This window comes from Copadichromis virginalis, linkage group LG17, assembly GCF_057382275.1.
Source record: "Copadichromis virginalis isolate Kocher_CV1m ecotype Utaka linkage group LG17, C_Virginalis_male_GT1.1, whole genome shotgun sequence".
In the NCBI taxonomy this organism is placed as follows: domain Eukaryota; kingdom Metazoa; phylum Chordata; class Actinopteri; order Cichliformes; family Cichlidae; genus Copadichromis; species Copadichromis virginalis.
The window spans coordinates 3,105,135-3,129,662 of record NC_140634.1 but is presented as its reverse complement, the minus strand read 5'-3'; the positions used below and the strand labels follow the sequence as shown (position 1 = coordinate 3,129,662).

Sequence of the window (24,528 nt, the reverse complement as noted above, 5' to 3'; positions counted from 1 at the left end):
AGTAAAAATAAAACTAGAAGTCGTGACACCATCCTGAGTTCCACATTTGGATCTGCCTAAACCTTCCTCCCACTTTATCAGCTGACAAGCCAAAATGTCATTACCTGCGGTCTGGGGAACAGTACCAGCATCTGCCAGTGTACATAAGCTCAGGTGAAATATAAATAGACCAAGACAAAAAACAGCAGCTGTGGTAATACAACCAGCCTAATGCCCTCTCTGTCATCCATACACATCCTGTTTGAAATACCAACCTTTTTTAAAAGATAATATGCTGTTGTCTCCTCACATCAGGATAAAAGTACAGCACTGTGGATCAGAGGTTTATGTGCCTGCTTTTGCAGTGGTAAGCTAAGGCTGCATAATAAGCAGGTTTGAAGGCCACCAACCAGGCCTGGAGATTTAAAAGAAACCTGGGCTCAGCTGCACCTAATGCTCTAACCTTGTATTGAAACGTTGTATTGTTCATCAGCCCATCACTAAGTGAGAGAGCACGCCCTTAGTTCCTCGGTAGTCAGAGATTGAGTGCAGCGGAAATTGATTTAGAGGTTGAAACTTGGCTTTGGCAAAACTAATAAGAGAGTGGAAAAAGCTGGATGCCTGCGGTCCATAATTAGATAGTCCCTGCTCATCTTCAGGTCAGCATGACCTAGCACATTGTATGGTGGATAGGATACTCTTTTTAGATTATCAAGAGGAAGTGGCACATTACAGTGTCTATGCATAGTTATGCCGATTTGTTTTAGTTTAAACGGGAGTTCCTTTCGAAACATGAAGGGATTAGTTCAGTTGTCACGGGAAAGATGACCTGGCCTAAGAAAACATTTGAACAATGTCATCTGTGGTCCAGTAACTGTGGGAATAAAACAGTTTCTGTCAACATCAAACACAACCTGAATGAATGCACGCATCGAGTGATTCAAATCCACGCTAGCTGGTTCTGCATATCATCCTCACCTCTCCTCGCAAAGCAATTGCAGCTACATGCAGCAAAAACGTCTTTGTGGAGGAACAGAGAGCATTTGAAATTAAATTTGTAGTGGTTAACACATTTGCCTTACATGTCTAAGATCAGGAAAGAAATCAAGAGGTCACAACCTTAGTGTGCTCCTAGTCCCAGTCCCAAGCTCGGACAAATGGGAGTGTTGCGTCAGGAAGTAAAATCTGTGCCAAATCAAAGTTGTGCATCCATCTGCTGTGGTGACCCCTTGGGAAATAAGGGAGCAGCTGAAAGCACCTTGCCAGTTACGTGAATTCATGCACTGCTTTGAGCTACTCTACAGATTTGTCCACGCATACTAAATTACACTAAAACAGTATCCATGACTTTTTCCAGCTGGTGTTTCTTTCCCTTTCAGTGAACCAGACGTCTTTCAATTTTTTATGATGTGTCACCAGTACCATAGAGATGCTGTTGCTATGGCAGGTTTCCCACAGTAGCAAACACTCAGGCAGTTTGCTTCCCTGAAATTGAAAAATCACTCTGCTCACAGGCTCCCCCCCCCCCCCCCCCCCCCCCTCGATTTGTTGTTCTTAGCTCACCTGTTGCCATGGCAGCGTTCATATTTCCTACCAGAATAATAGAGCAGCATCATAGAAAGCTGCGCGTAAGCCGATTTTGAAGAAACCTAGAGACTGCATTGATTAACTCCCTGGATCAATCTGGTTTTATGAGCTTTAAATGAACTTGATTTAATGAATGTGACGTTGTAGGAATCCAAGTGCTTGCAATAAAAACATCTTCTGGTGGGAGAAGCAGCTTCAGGGTTGCATTAAACAGAGGTGTAGCTCCAAGTTGAGGTGCTGAATACCAACACTGCAGATGATTCTTAGAAGTGAAGGGACCTTTCAGGGCCAGACCTGTATCTCTATGGATGTAAGTTGAAAATGAGTGGTTTGCTTATGTCAAATTCCTAGTGACTTTTTATAGGTTGGAGGATATCAAAGAATGCTGACGTAACGCCTCATTTAAGCAGCAAACTACAAAACCAGGGAGGTTAAAGTACTGTGTTTTTGTCGTGCTCACCCTTTACTAATGCGTCTGCTGTCTGACGTACACTGTGCTTCTAATGATGCAGTCTCATTTCATTCAGTGAGGGATTTTAGAAAAGTGTAAAGGCTTTGGATTTAGCAGGATGCAGCTCTTTCTGTCTCTTTGCTGTTTAATTCCCTTTTCTCTCACTCGCTCTGTCTCTTTATCTCTTCAGTCTATGATGTTTGATGCACACTGAGATCTTTGGAGCTCCTTTCAGTCTGCAGTGGTGTGTTAGTCTCCAACACTCTCAGCCAGACACACAAACACACAGTCACTGATTTCCAGCCACATACATAACAGGGATTCCCATGTTATTGTCTTTGCATCTCACTTCTGTAATCAATTCTACATGTTTCTCATTTGTAGTCGTTTTGTTTATGAGCTCTTTTGAAGCAATCTGCTTGCAAAAGTTTTGACTATCATGAGGTTTTTCTTCTTGCGGTGTCTTATATTAAAATAAAGCTGATCTGAGTTTATTTTAAAAAGGCTAAAACCTTTCCCCCAAGGGTGAATTTCTATTTCTGAGATTGTCTAGATTAAAAGCAGAGGACATGTCACAGACAACGCTCCGTGCCTTCATGATATGACATTAATGAAGAAACACACAAACACTGGAAGGTGTTGATTTTACATGAGCTCATTAGCAGATGGGCAGTCTCTCAGGTCTCTGCCTGGAAGAGGAACTCTAACCTTAGTCATTAGACAGTGACTGTCAGCAGTGTCACTGTCACATTTGTGACATGGTAACAAGCATGTCAACTGTTTTCCGGCTGATCTTTGCTTTTTTAACTCAAAGTGTCAAGTTTCAAAAATGAAAGTCTGATTTTCAGGTAAAAATGGAGTAAACTTCACACATTTCCCTCTAATATTTAATTTGTCTTTAGTCACAATCGTTAAATAAGCTGCCGTAATACAATGAAATCATCCTCTCTGCTTTCTGTTTGCTGCTGCTCCATGGTGACGCAGTTGTGTGAGTGGAGAAGTGGCACATTAAGGTGTCTTAAATTGAAATTAGGCACTTCATCCCAGTGGCCCACGGTGATTCTGTTCATCAGTGATTGCAAATTGAGTGACTAACATCCTCATTCAAACTTCACTGTTTGAATCCCTTTTATCATTCTTTCATCATCTTCCACTTTCCTCTCAGCCGCATCTTCTGCTGGTACTGCACCGATCGAAACAAATAAGCTAAAAGATTTATGTTTGTAGTTTAGTTTTCAGTTCATGTCCGCAGGCTGAGAGAGAAGGCAAGTACAACCTGTCAGGTTTGCAGGTTCTCAGTCTGGATGTCTAATGCAGGAGAAAACTGGAGATCAAGTTGAATGGATATGATTTATGCAGGGAAATTTTGCTTATGATTGCTGATTCTGAATTAATCTTACACAAGCAGCATGCTTGTTGACCTGTGGATGTACCCTTTTCCGTACCCTGAATGTATTGTTTGAGAAAAAGCCTTCCAAGCCATACATTTCTAAGTAGACCCCCCTTCCCCACCCCCAAGACACAAAGGCACTCCTGCACGTTCCATCTCAAGGTACATGCTGGTTTGGAGTTTGCCTGCTGCTGCTGTCATGAGTATTCTATGTCCACGTAAAAGCACCAGCAGCATGGAAGCAGCTGCTAAAAAGCTTTACTGGAAATGGAAGACACAGAGCAAATAAAGCTGGCTGATAAAAAGTAGGTTTGACAAAAACCTTATGAGGCATGCAGTAAGAATACAGTCCTGTTTCGCTGCAGCAAGACACGCGCCCACTTTTTTTTTTATTAAAGGGAATGGATGCTCAAATAGAATCTGACTTCTGTTCACATGATGAATGTCTCACTTAGAAATGAAGCTCTGCAGTTGTTCCTTCTCACAGCTGAATACTGATGACCTGAAGATAGGAAAGCATAAAATATTTACAGGCTCACTGTCACCTTGAGACCTCGTGTGCCACACACTGCAGTGATCTTAGTGGGGAATCTGTTGATGAGGTTTGGCTTATTGTTTAGAAGCTGGCTCAGTAATTAGGATTAGAAATGCTAAAGCAGAGCTGAAATAAAAAACAGAAAATTTCCTTCTGTGTAGGTTTAAGACACACTAGCTCTGTAGTGAACTCACATTCCTTTCAACAACTTACTACTTTTTCTGTGTCCACTTTTCAAAGCTACACTGTCTGAGACTGAAACGGGGAACCTCCTTTTAGCTCCTTTCAGCAACTAATTTATTGCAGATTTGAGCTCAGTTCAGATTAAGCTCTTGTCACCGGTGCTAGCTTGTTGCCATCCAGCTTCTCTGGCTTTCCTCCAGTGGCTTCAAAGGACAGTGTGCTCCTGTGACATTATGTAATGGGATTCCAGTTAGGAAGGCAGACATTTGGACTTGAAATCGTCACCATGTCACAAAACTGGAAAAGAGAGCAAAAAGAGCTGCAACTCATAATTATTAGCTAAGACAAGTTTGTTGGTTAGTTAGGATTTCTAAAACAAGCAGTGTAACAAATACTTTAAACGTCTGTTTTTGAATAAGAAGCACATTCTGGATAGAGGATAAAGATTAATGCCTCTTATTGTGATACGTCATTAACACACTCGATATCAGTACTTTGTCTGAACATACAGGCTCTAAATTGATTCGTCCAGCGATTAGTTGAACCAAACTTATTTCTATCAGTGTATTTAGAGATTTGTGTTACTCACAGTGTTTTACGACAGCTTGTTTAGCTTATTTTCACTGTTAGCGTTTTGTCTGCTGTCATGTTGTTTCTTTGGAGCCAGTAGTGACCATACTGGGATGAGAGGGCTGAGTGCCAGGTTATAATCATCCGTAAACTGTAGACATGCAGTGTGAGACACAAACAACTGTTAATTTGTACTAAGTAGAGTCCAACACATTTATCAGCGGGCTGATATTATAGACTTATTATTTGCTGGTAAATGAAGAGGATGGGAGAATCAGCCTTCCATGTTATCAATGTTGACGTTGCATAGTTTGTCCACCAGAGTGCAGCTTGTCCTGTTGTCGTGACATCTTTTGAATGCCATAATCCACCAGCCGATGGATAACTACACATAAACAGATTTCCAAAATTTTGGAATTTTAGGCAAATCGCGGTCAGTACTGTCAAACTCTAATATTATACACATAAAACACTAAAACTGCACTCAGCAGAACTGAAGCACAGACTTATTGAACACACTGTTAGAATATTAACCACTAAGAAAGTGATATTATTTGTTAGATAGCTGCACCAACAATGCTCCGAAAGAATCAGCACAACATACATGACAGATTTGGAAAATGCCATACAGAGTGAAGCCAACTGGAACTGGACGTATTGTTGATGACTGACTGCAAGTCTGTGACAGAATTTCTGTATCACAACATCATCATGGCTATAATTCTGACTTTGTCATTTTGATATCATGTGTATGAAAGTGATTTGATAGGCATTGGTAGTATTTACTATTAGATTGGTTCTTTTTTGGGAATCAGAAGCCCCTTATAAAATTTGGAGAAGTCTTCAGTATTCATTCATATGACAGCAATCAAGCATACCTGCCCACGGTTCGTGCACCTGGATAGTGTTTTAAAATAACAGGAATAGAGAATAAGGAGGTGCTGCTGGAACCAGATGAACTTAGGACTTTCTTTATGGTTACAGGTTTTGAGAGAGGGAAGGAGGACCTCTTGCCACTGCCTTTGAAAGAGGACTCTCATTCCATATCTAAGAGCAAGGTAAGAAAACTCACTCCACTGAGCTGATGCACCGTAAAGGCTAAGAAGGAATGATGGGTTGCTTCAGTGTGTAATGAGACCAGAGAATAAGGGAATTACTGCACATCTCCTTTCCTTTTCCGAGTCTAGCCTAAGGCGTGAGAGAGCCTACATTGAGATGAATCATACATCGCATACGCTGCTAAACATCAAACATTTATCAACTAAAATTCGGACTCGACCCGTCTTTCAAGCGAGCTCAGCGTGGAGGCTCGTCTAGTTTATCTGTCGAGGTCCTCATCAAATATGTCAGTGCAAACGTGGGTGTCTCGAGACTTCCTCTGAGTCACTGCACAGACACTATGAAATTGTTTTCATGAAGTATGAAGAGATGATGATCCATGCATGATGGTTAATTTAGAGATTAAAAGAATCTCTCACAGAGGCTTGCCAGGAGGAAAACAAGAGTTAAAATAATGTGTGTGTGTATTAAAAACATCCAGATGACATCTTAGATGACTAGTTCAGATGCAGAATCAAGCCCAAGCTGTGGTTTACAGCAGTCCTCACAGGAGTCGTACTCTCAGCAAAATAAATCTGAACGTTTGTGAAAAGTACAAAAGATTTGGAAGGAGGGTTTTAGCTTTGTTGCTTACTATCACGTAACCTCCATCCTGTCACCTACACTGCTTGTGTGTGTGTTTACAGCTTTAAATAGCTCACACACACACACCTATGTGGCCACTATAGGTCGCTCCGGCTGGCATGTGACGGGATCTGGCAGAGACACACCAGCAATTTTAAGCTTTGTCCTAGTAGCAGAGCTAAGTTGGGTTCTACCATGGAAACGCATGAGCTTGGTCGGAAAAAGATCTGGTAACCTCAAATAATGTCCCCGTGTTTTAGTAGACTGTGTTGGTTGTGTGATTTCAGGTAACCAATTTGTCATTAAGAGGCAAAACTTTGCTGACATTTACGTTTGCACTTTACAGACTACATTAGGCATTTTACCGATTTTTCTTTTAGTTGCCTGGAACAGAAATTCCCAGATTACCAGCATTAGTATTACTAAAGGTCTTTAAGGTGACCCCACTGGAAGTCTCCAACCTTTCAAGGGTGTGTTAACCGTTAGAATGAACAAACATGTGGCTTAAGAACAGATTTTTCTCATTTGAGTATAAAAATGAAGAATAAAGATCTTGATGTGACATCTCCAAGATCTGCCTTTTCTCTCCTGTGTTCTCAGTCTGAAACAAAGCTGTACAATGGTTCAGACAAGGATGTGTCGGCGTCTGGGGGGAAGCTCACCAAAAAGGAGTCCCTCAAGGTAAGTGAGCTCAAAGCGGCTTAAGTCTTGCGTATCCAGACGCTTAATTCTAAGGGCAGGCATAACGAGTCTTAATGAGGCTCTTTCATGGAGAGTGTTACGTATAGCTCAATCACTGATGCTTGTCAACATGACGATTTAAAGTGTTTGTATTCAAACTGCGTGCCATTAGAGGTCATGTTTTTCGTTAAAAGCTCATACTTTTCTTCATGTAACAAATGTTAGAGTGAGTAGGACACAGTGTAGTCAAACATGTTGAAAAAAACTCAGAGGTGATGATTTTGTCCTTCAAACTTTACTTTAGTCCACCTGCCGCAGGCACAGTCTTGCAGACCTCCGAATATAAATGCGTTTCAGCTCCCACAGCTTGCATTAATTTGATGTGCGCTTTTTCCACACTTTAACCTCCTAAGACCCGAACTCTTCCACGGCATGCATTTTTAATTTCTCTTTCATATTTGGGCTGATTGGGACCTGATGAATGTAAAAATAAAGATTTACCAGATTTTTTATTTAGTTATTTTTTTTACCTAATTTTTGTTTCTAACAATAATGAGAGCCACATATTCGTTTGAAATTTCAATAGAACAGTAGCAGCATAATGTCCTCGTGAGTGGATATCAGGCCCTTGTAGAGCAAAATTGAGTATTTTGGTCTAAATAACCCAAAAATGTGATGACCACATATGTGGACGCCAGGTCCTAGGAGGTTACAGCTGTACTCACAACAGGCCAATACGGTTGAGATCAGCTGACTGTTCTGGCACACAGAATATCAGTTATCCACAGGATTATAGCACAACACTGGAAAATGGAGTGGATGCAACTCAAACTCTACCTTTAAAGACCTGTAGTAGCTTTCATTTCTGGAAACGGATTACTTCCCTGTAAGCTGAGCTGTAGACATTAGTCAGACAGATTGCTTCTTTAATCATAAAAACATTGCTTTTGCAAAAGTGCTTTAGGAATTATTGCTTGGAACTGAATTTTGTGAGAACATATTGCAAAGTATGTGTGCTTGGTCTTTTTTTCTTTACTCAGTAGTGTACTGCAGCACTAATTTAATTGGAAAAATACAGTCTAATTAGAATCAGTCTTTTAAGATGATGCTTTAGATCCTAATAATTGATTTCTTTCCGACAAATATTTCTAATCAATTTCATTTTTGGGGGGTTTGTTTGTTTTAATCAAAATCCAGTCGGTACAAATGTTTTCTTTCGGGAAGTTGTGTATGTTGGGCCACACTCTACCTGATGATGTATAGAAAACACAGATTTTTAAACCTGTGGTGCACTGGTGTCATGCACATGTGCAGGCTTAAAGGGAGCCATTAAATGTAAAAGAGTGTACTCGACAGTCGAACAGCACCCTGGTGTTAATGTGACAGGGACACAGAGGAGTGTGATTTCACTCATAGTTTTTGTTGCCAAATGGAATTCAGTGGGAAGCCATGTCCACATAATGATGTCTTTGCATTGTCCCGCCCTCTGCGTTCCCTGTAGGTGCAGAAGAAGAACTACAGGGAAGAAAAGAAGAGGGCAACCAAGGAGCTGCTCAGCACCATCACTGATCCTTCTGTCATCGTCATGGCCGACTGGCTAAAGGTGGCGCATCCCACATTCAGTGTCTGCCTTGTGCTCTATATATTTGCATTGACAACTTGCCCTTAGGCCGGCATAAAATATAACATTACTTTTGCATTAGGAAAAATAGTGTTCCCAGCTGTAACAGTAAGACAAAGAATAAAAGAATCCCTTCAGGTTTTGGTAGCGTTTTTGAGTACCTGACTTTTTCCTGCAACTGTCTGCAGATCCGTGGCACTCTGAAAAGCTGGACCAAGCTGTGGTGTGTGCTGAAGCCGGGCGTCCTGCTCATCTACAAAACTCACAAAAACGGGCAGTGGGTGGGAACGGTGCTGCTCAATGCCTGCGAGCTCATCGAGAGGCCCTCCAAGAAAGACGGCTTCTGCTTCAAACTCTTTCACCCCCTGGAGCAGTCCATCTGGGCTGTCAAGGTCAGAGTGGACCTTTAAAAAGCATTAAGTCAGTTATGTAAATGATCCTAATGTAGCATCTTTTTAATTAAATTATGATTTTCATGTTATTGTGCAGCAGGCAAGACTGACAGCGCATGTTCACTGTTAAACACATTGTAACAATTAGTTTAAAGTATGCAGCAAGTGCACAGTTAACAAAAACGCTACAAAACAGTTATTTGCTCAAAAATGGCTCCGTTTGGAATCATCTCTTAGACTGCATTCTACTTCCTATGGAGGTCTACAGGGATTCGTGTACTCAATGAAAAAATCACCATGAAAACAGTTGACATATAGCATTTGATTATGACATGATTTTTCTCAATATATATTTTTACATAGAAGCCTGCATGTGTTTGTTTGCTAGTCATCAATTGCTGGTATTTTCAGGCATCTAGCGAGTTCATAAGCTACTTTCTATCATGTCAAACAGCAGGCGTATGATCATTTTACCTTAGAAAGTGGTACCACAGCAGTGCCACTACAGCACACTTGTGTTTTTAAACCAGTGTCTGCTGGTTTTGGCTTAATTTTCTTAGAAATTGTTTCGCATTGTTTATAACAGTGTAATCATGAATGCAAAGCCAGACTGGTTCATTATGCAGACAGAGTTTTGCTTGCTGTCCATCGATGAGCAAAGCAGAATAAACTCTTACACCTAATTAGGACTGAAAGGGCCCTTCAGTTAAAAACACTCATTTGTCCCCTGCAGTTACAATAGCGAAGCAGATGTGGATGTTAACTGTATAATGAAAGCCATGTCTTTGTTTCATTTAGGACACACACAGAGAAAATTATACCTCCAGCCAGCCTATTTCAGTTTTGGCAGTTCTCATTTTCCATTGTCCCCGTTTTCAGCTCGCCCTGCTTTCGGTCCACTCCAGTAATTTAGTATTCATTGCTGACCTTGCATTTCAAGCCTCATTTTTCGTTTGTTTGTATTATAAAAAAAACAAAACCTTGAATCAAAATTACCAGTTTGTTTTGCATTACAGCGTTCCTGCTCTCCACTATTGAAATAAGCACTTCACCGGCTCTGTTTCTGTGCCCTCTATGCTCTCTCATTTGCATAATTACATATCTGTAATGCTGGATTGTTTCTGTTTGCACATGAAATGATGTAAAACGAAAAGAGAAAATATAAAAAACTTGAGATAAAATAAAGAAATCACAATGAAAGACTTTTTAAAAGAAGAAGTAAAACACAGATCAAGAAACTGAGTAACTAGGTGAATGTTTTTAACGTGCATTCCCGTCCTTTCTTTGTGTCTTATTGTTATCAGGGTCCTAAAGGAGAAGCAGTCGGCTCCATCACGCAGCCGTTACCCAGCAGCCACCTCATTTTCCGTGCTGCCTCTGAGTCTGATGGTAGGAGACAGGCTGTCATTTAAAGCCATTTCTCTGACTTTTGTCAGCAGCCGCTTACACTGACTGATTGAGATAAACTATCAATTTGCATAATATTGGCATTAACAAAGCTGTATTAGTATCAGATGAATAGCAGATGATCTGACAGTGAGTGGCCTTCATTGGAAGAGGCACTGATCATCTTTGTTTTATAAACCATCTGCTATGTTTTGTCTCCGGCACGCTGATAAAGGAGACCTGTTCTGCTCATTTCCAGCCTCATATTTCTTTTTGTCTTAACTACAGTAGATGTGTATGACTCACAGTGCAAATGAATCATTATTTATCTTATATTGGGTCAAGGTGCCTCTGTCTGAAACAAGCATCTGTAGCTGTTTGCCTTCGAGTCCTGTGATCTTTCGTCATTGTTTTGTTCTTAAAATAGAACATTTGAACAAAAGGTGGGAAAGGCTTATGTGCTGGTAGACAGAATTTTATTCCTTTTACTCTTTTCAGCTTACAGTGATTTCTTGTACATACACTCACTTTGTTATTTAAAAAGTTTAACATAAAACAACATTTAAATGTGTGTACATGTGACAGAAAGGAAAAGCATAATGGGCCCACTTTAAACAGGAACCGGGCAATCGTGGCCTAACAACGTTAGCGTTTCTGGCCACAATCTAATCAAAGGTACATTAACCTTTATTATCTGAATCAGGCTGTTAGAATAATTTGTAATGTAGTTTCCAGGTAGTGATAAAGAAGCAATAAGAAATATGGTTAAATGCTCTGTTTGCTTTAATGCCAACATAGGAGACTTTAACTGCGGGTTGAACGTTGAATAAGGTGGGATGTGGAAAGGCTGGAATGGCTGTTTGTTATGAGGGCGGATGTGTGTATATGTGAATCTCAGTTTATGTCTGTGTAAATGTGAGAAAATGAAACAAAAGGAGACTTTGTGATAAATCGAAGGCTGTTCGGAGACACAGCAAGCGTGTCCTCTGTGTCTCTGTCCGTGGTGCTGAAACATCCATTCCAGCCTCTCCATCATCCACTCGGTCCCTCTCCATGGTGCTGAAATAACTCCTGTTTTAGGAAGACTTCCAAAGTGAAAAAGCTTCTTAACTCACCCAGAGTTGATTCTGATGTGTGGTGAGGGGCTGTTGTGATTCACCATGAATAGATTTCATGAAAACAATAATTCACAAAATGGTTTCTGCGTCTTGTTTATCAGCTTAATTCCTGTTTCCAGGCCGATGCTGGATGGATGCCTTGGAGCTGGCCCTGAAGTGCTCCAGCCTGCTGAAGAGGACCATGATCCGTGAGGGGAAGGATGACATGAGCACTGTAGGCACTGGTGGGGAACACTCCATTAATTTCTACAGCCTCCTCAGAGCCCACAACATACACGGTTTCCAGTGAGTAGGAAATGTCATTTACATTAGATTGTAGAGCTCAGCTATTACTGATTTTATGGATTTAAAAATTCTTTCTATGATATTCCCCTGCTTCTTACAGGTTCAATGACAGCGACCATTTGAAAGACCCGGACCTGTACTCAGACAAGTCAGATCGGGAAGGAGAGCAGGACCACGAGGAGTCAGATCCAGAGGGGCTGGAGAAAAGTGAGGAGAGTGACAGCGACACATCAGAGCGTCAGGACGACTCGTACATTGACCTGGACCCAAATGAGCATCTGCGTGAAACCCCATACCTGGAACAGTCCCAGGAAGAGTTAGGAGAGGTATGGAACAGGGGGTGGGGGTGGGAGGCTGCAATTTTGCTCTCCTTTGAACGTCAACAAGAAAAAGCATTGCAGATGAGATGTGATTGTACCACTAGGATACAATCTCCTAGGATTTGTAGCAGCAATTTTCATCTTTAAAACTTCATCTGAAGGCTTGTTTTTAATAAAGTTTCTCACATAATGAGGAGAAATTAGCATGTTCCTCTGCAGGGCTATTCAGCCTGTAACATGGACGAGCTTTGATCGCAGTGTGCGTGGGTGTCTGCGAGGGATGTGAGGATAAGTGTGAGAGTGAAAACACAGATTTCCGTCCTGATGAAATCTAAACGAGACAACTCAATAATTAAACACTGACTGAAGCAAAATGTTTACACTCGAGCTAATGAAAGCACCATTTGCACAAAAAGCCATGTGAACTTTGAAGCTTGTGGACATGCATAAAATTTGAAAGTAGCGTTAACAAAAGTAAAAAAAAAAGTGACAAGTGTCAATCTGTCATATATGTTACAACAGGACACGTGCAATTACTTAACCTGTCTGCTGTTTTCTGACTGTGTCCTCAGGCTGGTGAAGCTGCTCAGACAGAAACCGTATCAGAGGAGAACAAGTCTCTGATCTGGACCCTGCTGAAGCAGGTTCGACCTGGCATGGACCTGTCCAAGGTTGTGTTACCCACTTTTATCCTGGAGCCAAGATCCTTTCTGGACAAACTCTCTGATTACTACTTCCATGCAGACTTCCTGTCAGAGTAAGACATTCCATTTACCTTGACCTTTGTGAAACAGGCTTATCAATTGGGAGTAATTTGATGTGAATCAATGGTAATCGGACTTCAGCCTGCAGATAGTGGTCAGAGGGCCCGGTGGCGCCAGTGTCCGGCAGCCTCGCCTCTGTCAGTGCGCCCCAGGGTGGCTGTGGTTACAATGTAGCTGCCATCACCAGTGTGCGAATGTGTGTGTGAATGGGTGGATGACTGGATATGTAAAGCGCTTTGGGGTCCTTAGGGACTAGTAAAGCGCTATATAAATACAGGCCATTTACCATTTACCATTAGACTGTAAACAAGTTGGCCTGGCTTTGACTTTCAAAAGAGAGAAAAAAGAGTGTTTGTGTGATGGAGGAGCATCAGTTCAAGCTTTTGCTTCATTCTCAGGGCTGCAATTGAAGAGAATGCCTATAACCGGATGAAGAAGGTGGTAAAGTGGTACATCTCTGGATTTTACAAAAAGCCAAAGGTCAGCATAGCTTTTCTGCGTCAGCTGTTGGTCACATGTTTTGTATGTACATGACCCTAAAATCATGTTTTATGGTGCTTTTGAATTCACAGGGGTTGAAGAAGCCCTACAATCCCATTATTGGAGAGACGTTCCGCTGCATGTGGCTCCATCAGAAGACCAATAGCAAGACCTTCTACATGGCAGAACAGGTAACAACAATACTGCTACCGAGAGCTGCCTGATAGGTTCATCTGTTACACTGAATTTGGCTATATGAGGAGTACATATCAGATAATGTTGACAGAGTAAATCGATGACTGACAGTTTACATTATTTATTTTATAGGTATCTCATCACCCTCCAGTATCGGCCTTCTATGTCAGTAACAGGAAGGACGGATTCTGCCTCAGTGGAAGCATCCTCGCCAAGTCCAAGTTCTATGGTACAAACACGCACAGCACACTCACTGTTTAGTGCTGCTCTAATATTACTTTGACATTTTAGCTCTTTGGTCTATTATCTACTTTTGACTATCAGTACTGTCTCATTGTTTTAGGAAACTCGCTGTCGGCTATACTGGACGGGGAGGCTCGCCTCACTTTTCTCAACCGAGGGGAGGACTATGTGATGAACATGCCCTATGCTCACTGTAAAGGTTCGAATGAATCTTTTTCCTTTCACATGTCACTCATGCTGTGTGAACAGTGCTGTAACATCACTGTTCTGTTGGACATCCAAAGCACAGGGGTGGCTGTAGCTCAGGAGGTAGAGCAGGTCACCTGCTGATCGGAAGGTTGGAGGTTCGATCCCAGGCTCCTCCAGCATGCCAAGTATCCTTGGGCAAGATACTAACTCCAAGTTGCTCTCCGATGCATCCATCGGAGTATGAATGTGTGTGAGTGTAGTTAGAAAGCGCTCAGTATAGAGGTAGTGCTTGTGAGAATGGGTGTGACTGGGTGAATGTGGCGTGTTGTATAGAGCGCTTTGAGTACTCCGGGAGAGTAGAAAGGCGCTATATAAGAATCAGTCCATTTACCACATTAGCTTGCAAAAACCTGCCAAATTAACTTTGCTTTGTAGGTGCTGATCTATTTTAGATATGTTTGAGTTTACCTGTAACCTGTGCGTTCTTTTATAAAAACAATCTGCTAGGTATCCTATATGGAACCATGACTCTGGAGCTGGGTGGTCATGTCACCATTGCTTGTGAGAAAACAGGCTACAGTGCACAGCTGGAGTTCAAACTGAAGGTATGGCTTTGTTCTGTAGTTTAAAAAACTTAAAAAATACTTAACTAAAGTACTTATTTAATAGTAGTAAATAGTGTGTAAGGGGAGGCCTTTAGGCTTGTGAAGTCCTAGATTTTGTAGTAGCTGTTTAAGACTTTGAAAAAAACTCAGACTCACATGATTTTTCTGAATATCTCCTCCACCCTTCCTGAAAAAACATCCCACCCCCTCCAACCACGCCTCGCTCCATCATCATTTACCAACTAGCGACAGGTACTTTTATGATAAAGCAAACAGGGTAGCGAATTTGTAAAGATAGTAAAAGTTTAAGAAATCCATTTATTTAGTAATTGCTGCCCCTCAGTTTTATATCCCTAAAGTAGGCAAACAGAACCTTGGGTTTTGTGTACCTTCTGGTACCTTAAACATGTAAGCGATTGCCATTGGCAGTTTCTACAATGTTGTTTTCTTTTAATTGGTCTTCAGTGAAAAGCGGTCGTATTAGTAAATTCTCTGAGTAATAGTAAGTCACAGGATCTTTTTCTCGTACAGTAACTGCAGCAAGTAAACTGCTTTATATCCTTTCCTATTTCTTCTCCTCTCTCCTCTCCCATCCCTTCCTCTCTGCCTCCTCTTCCTTCTCATTCCTCCATTTCCCGCCCTGTTGTTTCCGTTTTTCCTGCAGCCTTTCCTGGGCAGCAGTGACTGTGTTAATCAAATCTCTGGAAAGATCAAGCTGGGAAAGGAGGTGTTAGCTACACTAGAAGGACACTGGGTAAGACGTGTGTCTGTGTTCCTGTAATCACTGCCTGTTTCATAAAAAACACAGATACAACATGTATCTGTATATATTTTGTATTGTGTCTTTAAAATCATTATTGGATTGATGTGTTGACATTTTGCTAATATTAATTCCTTATACAGAAATGAAATATATAACCAGTAATACAAGTTGCTGTGTTTTCTTCTGGTTTAAGAAAAGCTGGCAGATTTTATCAAACTAGACACGACTTTATACCCACAGAAAAAATTAACTTCTTAGTAAAACCTTCCCTTTGTTAGTTGGGTAATGTTTCAAAACTACCATGTTAAAAGCTATTTTTGTACTTTCCCCCTCAGGATAGTGAGATCTTCATTAATGATAAGAAGACTGGGATAGTGGACACTTTCTGGAACCCCACGACGGAGCTGAGGCAGAGCCGACTGACTCGTTGCACCGTCCCACTAGAGGAGCAGGGAGAGTCTGAGTCAGAAAGGTGAGCTTTGATTCGACTATTATCAGAGTATTGACTGTCAAATGTAATAGATTATCTGAAATGCACTTACTACATTGTGCAAAGGTTTGATGCTTCTGCAAACCACTTTGCAACCCCTTTTGCCGGAGTATTGCTGCTGCTTCTGGATCAGAGCTACATAGCCAAATCCATGTTACTGCACATGGAACTGTAGCTTTGTTTCAGCTGTAGTGGTCCTGATTGAAACAAAGAGTCTTATCTTTTAGTCTTTCATTAATGCTTTGTTTTTCCTTCTCAATCCGGCAGACTGTGGCAACACGTGACACGAGCCATCAACAACAAGGACCAGACCGAAGCCACCAATGAGAAGTTCATACTGGAGGAAGCTCAGAGGAAGTCGGCGCGTGAGCGGAAAGCCAAATGTGAGGAGTGGAGTCCTGCCCTGTTCGAGCAGGACCCCATCACCGGAGAGTGGCATTACAAATATGCCGAGTGAGTGACTCCTCTGTTGCTCGTAAGCGGGTGTGGTTTGAAATCACATTAAATTCAACTGTGTGTTTAATGGAGATAAGAAAGCGCTGAGGTATGAGCTTCATGCATGTCTCTGCTGGGAGATACCGACAAAGCAGAGCTGGTGAAACTGTAGTAAAAATGACAAAAAACAGTTAAGCTTGTGTTCTGATGTGTTCACCTTCTGCTGGCGTCATTGGAGACAGATTTTGCATGCACTGGACGTCACTTCCGGAAGTCTTTTACAAGCGTATTTGCAGTCAGCTGGTTTTAAATAGATTTCCCTCTAAAGGCACATTTTATTTTTTGCCTCAGTCTCAGAATTTTTTAGTGTGGCAGGCTGCCATCTAGTGGTGATCCCCTATATGCATAGATGATGTCCAGTTTACAGTTATTTACTGTTATAATGAGAATGTTTTTGTGTGTAAGATACAGTATGCTAGATGAGAAAGAGAAAAACTGTGAGCGGTATTTATATCAGAAAAGTTATATTTGTCCCTCTTCTTTTTCATCCTTACTGTGTTTCTTCGTCTCTATCATCCTTTTCTTCCTCAGCACAAGGCCTTGGGATCCACTCAATGACCTGATCCAGTTCGAGAAAGATGGCTGTATCCAGACCAAGGTCCGACACCGCACCCCTATGGTACGTTCTGGCAGTCTTATTAGTCTGAGTAACCAGGGGCCGCGGAGGGACAATTGCAAATGCCAGGTAGGTTGTCCAAATCGAAAACCGCTGTGAAGCAATGCATCTCGCCGTCTCAGCCATCTTCCATCCATGCATCTCAAAGCACCCTGCGCACCACCTTCATTGTGACTTCTCTGTGTTGTCTTCGCGGTGCTGCCACCACCATCGTCGCTTCTGCTCCACTTTATTGTGATGTTTTTTTCCTTAGTGCCACCACCTTTATTTTTACCTTTCTTGCTGTTCGCTCTCAATGCGACGGAAGGTCTTGTCAGACTGCATGCTGTAGTAACTGGATGACAAGGCATTCTTCCTTTGTTCACTCTGAAGAGATGAGCATTGTTCAGCATGAAGGAGTGCACGAGCAGTATTTGGAAACATTGTTTGGCTGCAGGCTCTTCCACACGTTGTGAAATTTCAGAATAGTATTAAAAGGTTCAACAGAAAGCAGCAAAATTCTTCCACATGAACAAAACATCACTGCTGGAGCTCAGACTGGAACTTTTACTGTTATTTAGCTCTTTGTTTTGTTTCAGTAGGTGGCTACTTCTCCTGATAGCTACGTTGTGCACAACCTATCAGCACCAAATAACACTCAAAAAGTTAGAATCTCATTTAACTTAACGTAATAATTCGTGGCTAATTATTTATTTTAGGATGTGGAGGAGACCAAAACAGAGATAAAAGGAGAAAAAACTTTTTTAGTTTTCTAAAATTTGCAAAACGTGAAAGTGGTCATTTCCTACATTACACCCAAAAGCAAGAACCATTTCACCCTCATCAGTCTAATCCTGATCGTCACGCCTTCCTCACCCAACTCCATTCTGTTTTTGTGCAGTGTTTGTTGGACTCTTAAATTCGCTAGTTAGTCGTAAGAAGAGGCTAAAGGTTTCTGTGGACCAGTCAGTCTGGCCTCTTTGCATCCACATGTGTTCAGAGTAACCACCTGCCAGGATCTGAAGTTTGTCCCTGGTGGATAAATCAGTCACCATCAGTGCTTTCAGGCTTTTGCTTAACTGTTGCCAAATGTTGTCCAACAGGGCTGACGCTGTCCCCCGGTTGGAGTCAGTCACGCTTCTGTTAGGCAAACTTTGACATGCTTTTCTATGGCCCAGATCTTTACCTGGCAGAGTTAAACATCTGTGGAAGAAATGATTTGAATAAACAAGCTCAAGGCAGGTTTGTTCATTTGGGATGCTGAGTATGTGTTTTTTGTTGACCAGTTGAAATTAGCCTAATAGCATGCCTCGCACAACCGCCGTTTGCATCAACACTAAATAGCATGTTTGTCTGTGTGTTTATTTTGGATTTGTCAGTCCAAGATGCTGAAATTTGCCTTCTTTTCTGACACGCTTGTGTATTTATCCACACATGTGCCGACAGGTAACGGTGCCAAAGAGGAAACACAAGAGTGACAAGCCCAAGAGTCCAGAGAGCGGCTGCTCCTCACCTGAACCCGACCACCAGGACTCATCCGGCAGCGAACGTGAGCCACACACACTAAAACTCACATCTCAATACGCACATACGCAGGCTGAACAGTCAATATAGTCAGTCAACAATGTTCATTGACAAAATTTATACCTACAGCTGTGAATTTATTCATCTAAATGTCTGTTGTTGCTCTTGTTAGATGAGGAATTTGTGATACAGGTAATAAAGGGTCTTGATGACAACAGCTTTGCATATGTAGATGTTGCTACTGATGAGAAATTAGACTTTGTGACACACCCATGAATCATATGACTCATGTGTACAAATGCTTAGAAGCAGTCTGACTTAAATACATACATCTGCATTATGTAAGTGCCCATGCGTCTATGGTTTTAAACTTGTTTTGCTCTACTTTATCGCAGGACACAAAAGCAAGCATAACAATCGGCTGAGGAAAAAAGGAGCAGACCTCAGCGAACTTCAAAGTGCCATTGAATCCATAAAGCAGACGCAGGAGGACATTAACAGGTGGGAAGTATAAGTCACACTGTGAGGCGACTGTGGTAATACGCTGGACCTTTTAGCACTCACACGTAGCATCTGTGTGTTTGCAGGACCATCACCGTGCTGCGGAGTCGTGCCGCGAGTCGGGTGGAGGGCAGCTCCTTCCTCCAGCAGCGTGACTACATCATCATCATTTTTCTCATCTTCCTTCAGGTCCTGATCAACTACATCTTCAAGTAGCAGCCATACCCCCAGAGACAGTGATGTCCTCACACAAACACGCCCTCTGAGCTTCATGGGGGCGGACTCAGACTTTGACCTCTCACAGTTAGTGACTTCAACAGTCCTCTCCAACTCTCTTCTCCTCTGTCTTTATTAGACTCACTTACATGTATCCAGAAAAGCAGACTCTTCAACACAAAGAGAGACTTTTTAAAAACATATTTATTTGGAACCAGTCTTTTGGAAAATCTGGAGAGATCCTCAGATTTCAAAGTGGAGAGGAGCAGCGGTAAGGAGAAGTCAAAGGCGAGAGTTTGGTGTGAATAAATGTTGACTGCCACCTGGAGGCGTGTTGATTTGCCTTGATGTAAGCGGCAGAGACAGCAGCCATTTTTAACCTGTTGTTTGTTTGTTTTTCTGATGGAGTGAAATCACTCTGTCGGTTCACATTTCACCTCAAACAGGTAATCGTTTACCACACAATCAAGGACCACAACTCAGATCGTAACAGAGGACAAATAGATCTCTGATTTTAATGTTTTTGTTTTTATTCTTTTGCGTCTTCACTTCGCGTATCCTTTGTGAGTTGATGTCTGCTCAGAGCAGAAAACTAGCGATGAGGGTGACGGGGCTGGGGGACGCAGTCCAGTCTGTGGGACTTTTTTTATTGTCCCACAGACAATAGAGATTCCACACGCGGAAGTGGCAACCGCGACAGAAAACTCACAAGGGACATTGTCGTAAGGAATTAAAGCTATAATTTCTGCTGTATAATAAAACTCCACATTTTGCATACAAAGTCAGTGTTTAAAAGAAAAGTCAGACATTTGACACAATGTCATTGTATACTGTAGGTAGCATGTACAGACAGGAGCAAGGTTAGGACACTAGCCCTATGTATTTTGTATTTTGTTTTAAGGCACAAATGCACTGGAAATGTCAGATGTTTGTATGATTTATACACTTTTTATCTGTGGACATGAAAATGCTTTTACACTTCTTTCTCATCAACAGGAGGAAAAAAAGATGCATTTCTTTTGGCCGTTTCAGTGATCACTGCCCTAGATTTCAGGTAAAAGCAGGTGACATGTTTTTATCTGAGAGCTCACTGTAAGAAGCTGGATTTAGCAACTCTAATGAGTCAGCCAGGCTGAATGATGTAGTCGCTCCTCTCAATGGAAGAGCGCAGGAATTAACTTGACTTTCTTTGCCGAGATAAGCGACGGGATTGGCCAGCAGCTGCTTGGTAAAAAGAGCTAGCGTGGGTAATGGTCTGACCAGAAAAGCTCACTAGTCAACATGTTTTATCTTATTGCTTTTGCACAAAAACCAAAGTGTATAAGAGTCCATAAAACCAGCAGGGGACCTGAGCGGTTCCCTTCTGTGGCTCAGAATTGGTAATAATCCACCAGCCTTCAAAGAGCTGGTCAGCTCTTTAGAGCCCCCTTTGGTGGTATTTGATCTTCTTATCTAACATACAGCAAAAAACTGAGCGGGTATATTTCCCAAACTGAGCTGGGACTACTCCTTCAGAGAAAATATTAAAATTGCATACATGAGCTGGCCTAATGGTCTCTATATGTGAATACAGCCTCCAGATCAGGCTACAGTTGAGCAAAGTTGCCACTTCGTGCAGCGCCTTCATGACGAGTCCAGTTGAGAACATCAGTCACCTCGTTCCAGTGCTTTTGAGCCCCAAATACTAACCAGGACAACTACAGTAGACTCTTTAGTAAGTTACTAGTAAGAGGAGGATGTAGACTCCTAAACCGTCTTCATAGTAAACCATTCCAAACGTACGCAAGTACCAGCCAAGCTCAGTGTGTAGCGTAGGAGTCGATCCTTTTCACTGTGTAAATATCTGACGGCATTTCAACACCGAGGTTTGCAATACAGACACTCGCTCTGTGCACAAACCATTGCTTTTAACCTTGTGTGTCAGTCTCTCCACTGCTCTGTAGATACACAGGCATGTAGGTCGATACAAAAAAGAAGTTAATATTGGGATGCACAATTAGAACTCCCATTTAAAAAAAGAGAGAGAGAAAAGGATCCCAGGGACCTCGATGTTACAGAGGTGTAGAAGTTACATTGCGGTTCTAGTCTGTTGCCTTTGTCTTTGGACGTGCGGATGCTGAAATTAGTCTCAGAGATGGTTCGAATGACCCCCGCACTCATCCAGCTTTACAGTTTAAAAAGTTACAGCCCTGTGAGGACTGCGTTTAGCATTACCGCACATAAAAACAACTCCCAGCAATCTGCTAGCAGTAGCAGTGGTGTAGTCATATGTGATTGATTCGAGGATGAAGAACCCTGCTACCTGACCTTCTGACAAACAGCATATCAGGTGCTAGTAAGTAAGACCAGTCTAGGCCATTCAGAAAGATCCAGACCGCTTTGTGGACCATAGCTGAACATTTTGTAAATCTCTTCGCCTGTCATGATGTTAGCCTTGTTGAAGTTTACATATTTGATTGCCTCCGCCGTCAGCAGACTGTTAAGCGATTTAAACTTTGTAACTCCCACACAGGTATGAAGAAGGAATGGTAGCATTGGCAAGAGCCAGCTACCCCCCCCCCCCGAGTTACCCGGCTGGCCCGTGTGCGTATCTGTGTTTTTGTGCATCGTCATTGCCTCAATCGCTCATCTTAAATCGAGAATCTAGATGTTAGAGTTTGGAGAAATAAGTATATACCAGTGCCTTTTAGAGTGGGACTGTGGAGGGGGGATTAAGTGTAGGCAGTGGAGGTAAAAGAGGATAAGCAGTGGGGGTTTTTTGGGGGGGAAGGGGCACAGATATAGCCAGAGTATTAAAGGGGACCTATTCTGGTATTTTATAGTTACATTTAGTAATTATTAATGGAATTATTTCATAATTCCTACTTAACTCTGTCCCTCACTTCCTGCTGTGTGTGTGAAACTGCTGGTTTTAGCTCTTGGGACTTTCCCTGAACATCCATTTAATTCTGATTGGCTACCCCTGTCTTCTACAGACTAACATTGTGTTTGTAAGCCCCACCTCCTCCTCAAGAAAACTTGGGAGTGTTCAGAGCAGTCTCAAGTCTGAGCTGTGGACTCACACTTACGTAAACATTGGTCGTGTTTAAAATGAGCGTCTGTTATTGGGAGGAGGTGTAATAGGTCCCCTTTAAGGTGATGTAATAATGAAGGGAGCGGTGCAGTTGGGGTGAAATGGGACTCTGTTGTTTGAGTGGATGTGCCATACTTAGCCTTAGAAATGAGCTCCACAGGTCGCCACCCCACCTGGCTTCTCCTGCCTCCCCTCCTGAAGCGTTGCCATAGAAACGCACCCTTTCAGTTTCCGGATGCCGATTCCTGCCACAGGAGAGAGAGGGAGCGAGGGAGCGAGAGCCCTCCTCTTCACTGTCGTCCTCGTCTCTCTCGCTCTGTAACGCACCAAATTCAGAGGGAAATAAACATCTGTGCTGTCAGTTGTTGTCGCCGTGTCTGTAAATTAATACATTTTATTTATTCCTCTTTTATATTTGGATTCATGTTTACCTTTTTTTCTTGCTCATAGCTTTAGGTCACTGTTCTTCTTCCTTGTTCTATGATGTTTTTGTTTTTTTTGATTGATTTTAAATTCACACACAGTTGGTTTTGTTTTACTCTTCGTTACATCAGCGTACACATGGTCAGCTCCCACTGTTCCTCACCCCGAATACTCACCCCGAATGTTTTGTTTTTTTTCATATCCGAGTACCTGAATATATTTACTGTTTCTCCATGGCAACTATAACTTCTTGGAAGTTTATGTTCACATGTAACATAACACAAAATAAAGACAAATGGACAAGTGACGTAAGGTGTTTGTATTTGCTGCAAAGACACATTATTATCAAAACCGAATGTTGTGACGTTTACGTGTTTATACTGAATTTAATGAGATCATCACATGTTGTGTGTGTTTTGGTTACTGCATAGAAGTTCACAATGGGAATAATGTGTCATGTAGAACGCTCCGAAGTGAAGGTGTGGTCGAAGACATCCAAATGCAGGCCGATGCTGAGCGGCTAGCTTAGAGAAAATAATCGAAATAACATCAGCAAAGCAAAAAAACCCCAAAGAGGACTGGTTTACATGTATTTTTATATGGTCATGATGGACTGAGTGACTCCAGTCTGGACAAGCCCGATAAAGTCTGTCATTTCAGCTGTCATGCTCCTTTCATCCACACACCCGAGGACAACAATGTCCAAATATTACGAATAAATATTTGTGAATGCAGCCCTCATTCATTCTGTTTATTCCCATTTTTAAATCATCCCCTGGTTATTTGATTTGTCTGCACAGGTTTATATTTCAGCTGATAATAATATAAATAATAATAATAATAATAATAATAATAATAATAATGGATTGGATTTATATAGCGCTTTTCAAGGCACCCAAAGCGCTTTACAATGCCACTATAAAACTACCATGAGTGATTTGAAAGCATTTAGTTCAGTGTAAGTCAGCTGGACTTCCATTAGAGGGCAGTGTAAAGCCTTCCAGCATAACTCCAACCCCTAAGCCAACCAGCCCACCTACCCAACAGTAGTTTTAAGGTATGAACTGACACCGGGCTGTTTCATTTCATCACAAAGAACATAAGCCACGGCTATAACAAATGAATCACGATGATTACACTATTGCACCTGTATGCCACTACATGTGTCACAGGGCACATAAACATATAACAGTCATTTCATTGCAGTGTTTTGGGTTTTTACTGTAGTGGTTTACACGTTCGCCTAACAAGCGAAAGGTCCTCGGTTCATTTCTGAGAGATGAAGCGCATCATTGGGGTTTGCGTCAGCTGCCAAACCAAAACGCAGATCTGCTTCCTGTGATGACAGCTTGTGAATAACGCAGCAGCTTTATATTAAGCCTTTTTGCAAGTTTCTGTAATGGTGTGTGAGATTGCTACTTATTTTAGTTCATTAAAAAGATGCCTCATCTTTGAAAGTGACTTCCAAGTTGCACGCTTCCATTGAGTAGTCATCCGTTCTATCATTTCCTCTTCCAAGGACGTTGGTGAGGGTTGACAGAGAAGGGCTGTCCTTCCTGTCCCTCTCAGATAACGGCAAAACATCTGATATCAATCCCCAACCTGTACCTGTGCTGCTCTGCTCTGTTCTTTTGCATCATCACTGATCAGTCGATGAAGGGAAGGAGGGAGGTCAGAGTGAAGCAGGGAGTCACTAAGAAACCGGGACTAAAAGGAGTTCAGATTTTAAAAAGGAATGAAGATTTAAATCTCCTCACAAAGGTGAGAGGTAAACTGCCAAGATGTATCCTC

General features: G+C 41.9%; 1 protein-coding gene across 7 annotated transcripts in view; it reads left to right on the top strand.

The window, feature by feature from the left end:
* Positions 1 to 23,044, top strand: part of osbpl8 (oxysterol binding protein-like 8) — a 100,555-nt gene extending 77,511 nt beyond the window's left edge. For 5 of the 7 annotated variants that reach the window (XM_085436846.1, XM_085436849.1, XM_085436843.1 and 2 more), the window contains 20 exons: positions 5,680 to 5,753; positions 6,979 to 7,059; positions 8,561 to 8,662; positions 8,869 to 9,072; positions 10,377 to 10,461; positions 11,696 to 11,861; positions 11,962 to 12,187; positions 12,754 to 12,938; positions 13,344 to 13,425; positions 13,518 to 13,616; positions 13,753 to 13,849; positions 13,964 to 14,062; positions 14,560 to 14,657; positions 15,322 to 15,411; positions 15,756 to 15,892; positions 16,178 to 16,363; positions 16,937 to 17,090; positions 18,447 to 18,549; positions 18,920 to 19,025; positions 19,112 to 23,044. In XM_085436846.1, coding sequence (XP_085292972.1) covers positions 5,680 to 5,753; positions 6,979 to 7,059; positions 8,561 to 8,662; positions 8,869 to 9,072; positions 10,377 to 10,461; positions 11,696 to 11,861; positions 11,962 to 12,187; positions 12,754 to 12,938; positions 13,344 to 13,425; positions 13,518 to 13,616; positions 13,753 to 13,849; positions 13,964 to 14,062; positions 14,560 to 14,657; positions 15,322 to 15,411; positions 15,756 to 15,892; positions 16,178 to 16,363; positions 16,937 to 17,090; positions 18,447 to 18,549; positions 18,920 to 19,025; positions 19,112 to 19,241 — 2,504 coding nt within the window. In that variant the 3' untranslated portion in view covers positions 19,242 to 23,044. The remainder of the gene's footprint in view (positions 1 to 5,679; positions 5,754 to 6,978; positions 7,060 to 8,560; positions 8,663 to 8,868; positions 9,073 to 10,376; positions 10,462 to 11,695; positions 11,862 to 11,961; positions 12,188 to 12,753; positions 12,939 to 13,343; positions 13,426 to 13,517; positions 13,617 to 13,752; positions 13,850 to 13,963; positions 14,063 to 14,559; positions 14,658 to 15,321; positions 15,412 to 15,755; positions 15,893 to 16,177; positions 16,364 to 16,936; positions 17,091 to 18,446; positions 18,550 to 18,919; positions 19,026 to 19,111) is intronic. The other 2 variants (XM_085436847.1, XM_085436850.1) reach the window with 1 other exon arrangement.
* Positions 23,045 to 24,528: the final 1,484 nt, after the last annotated feature.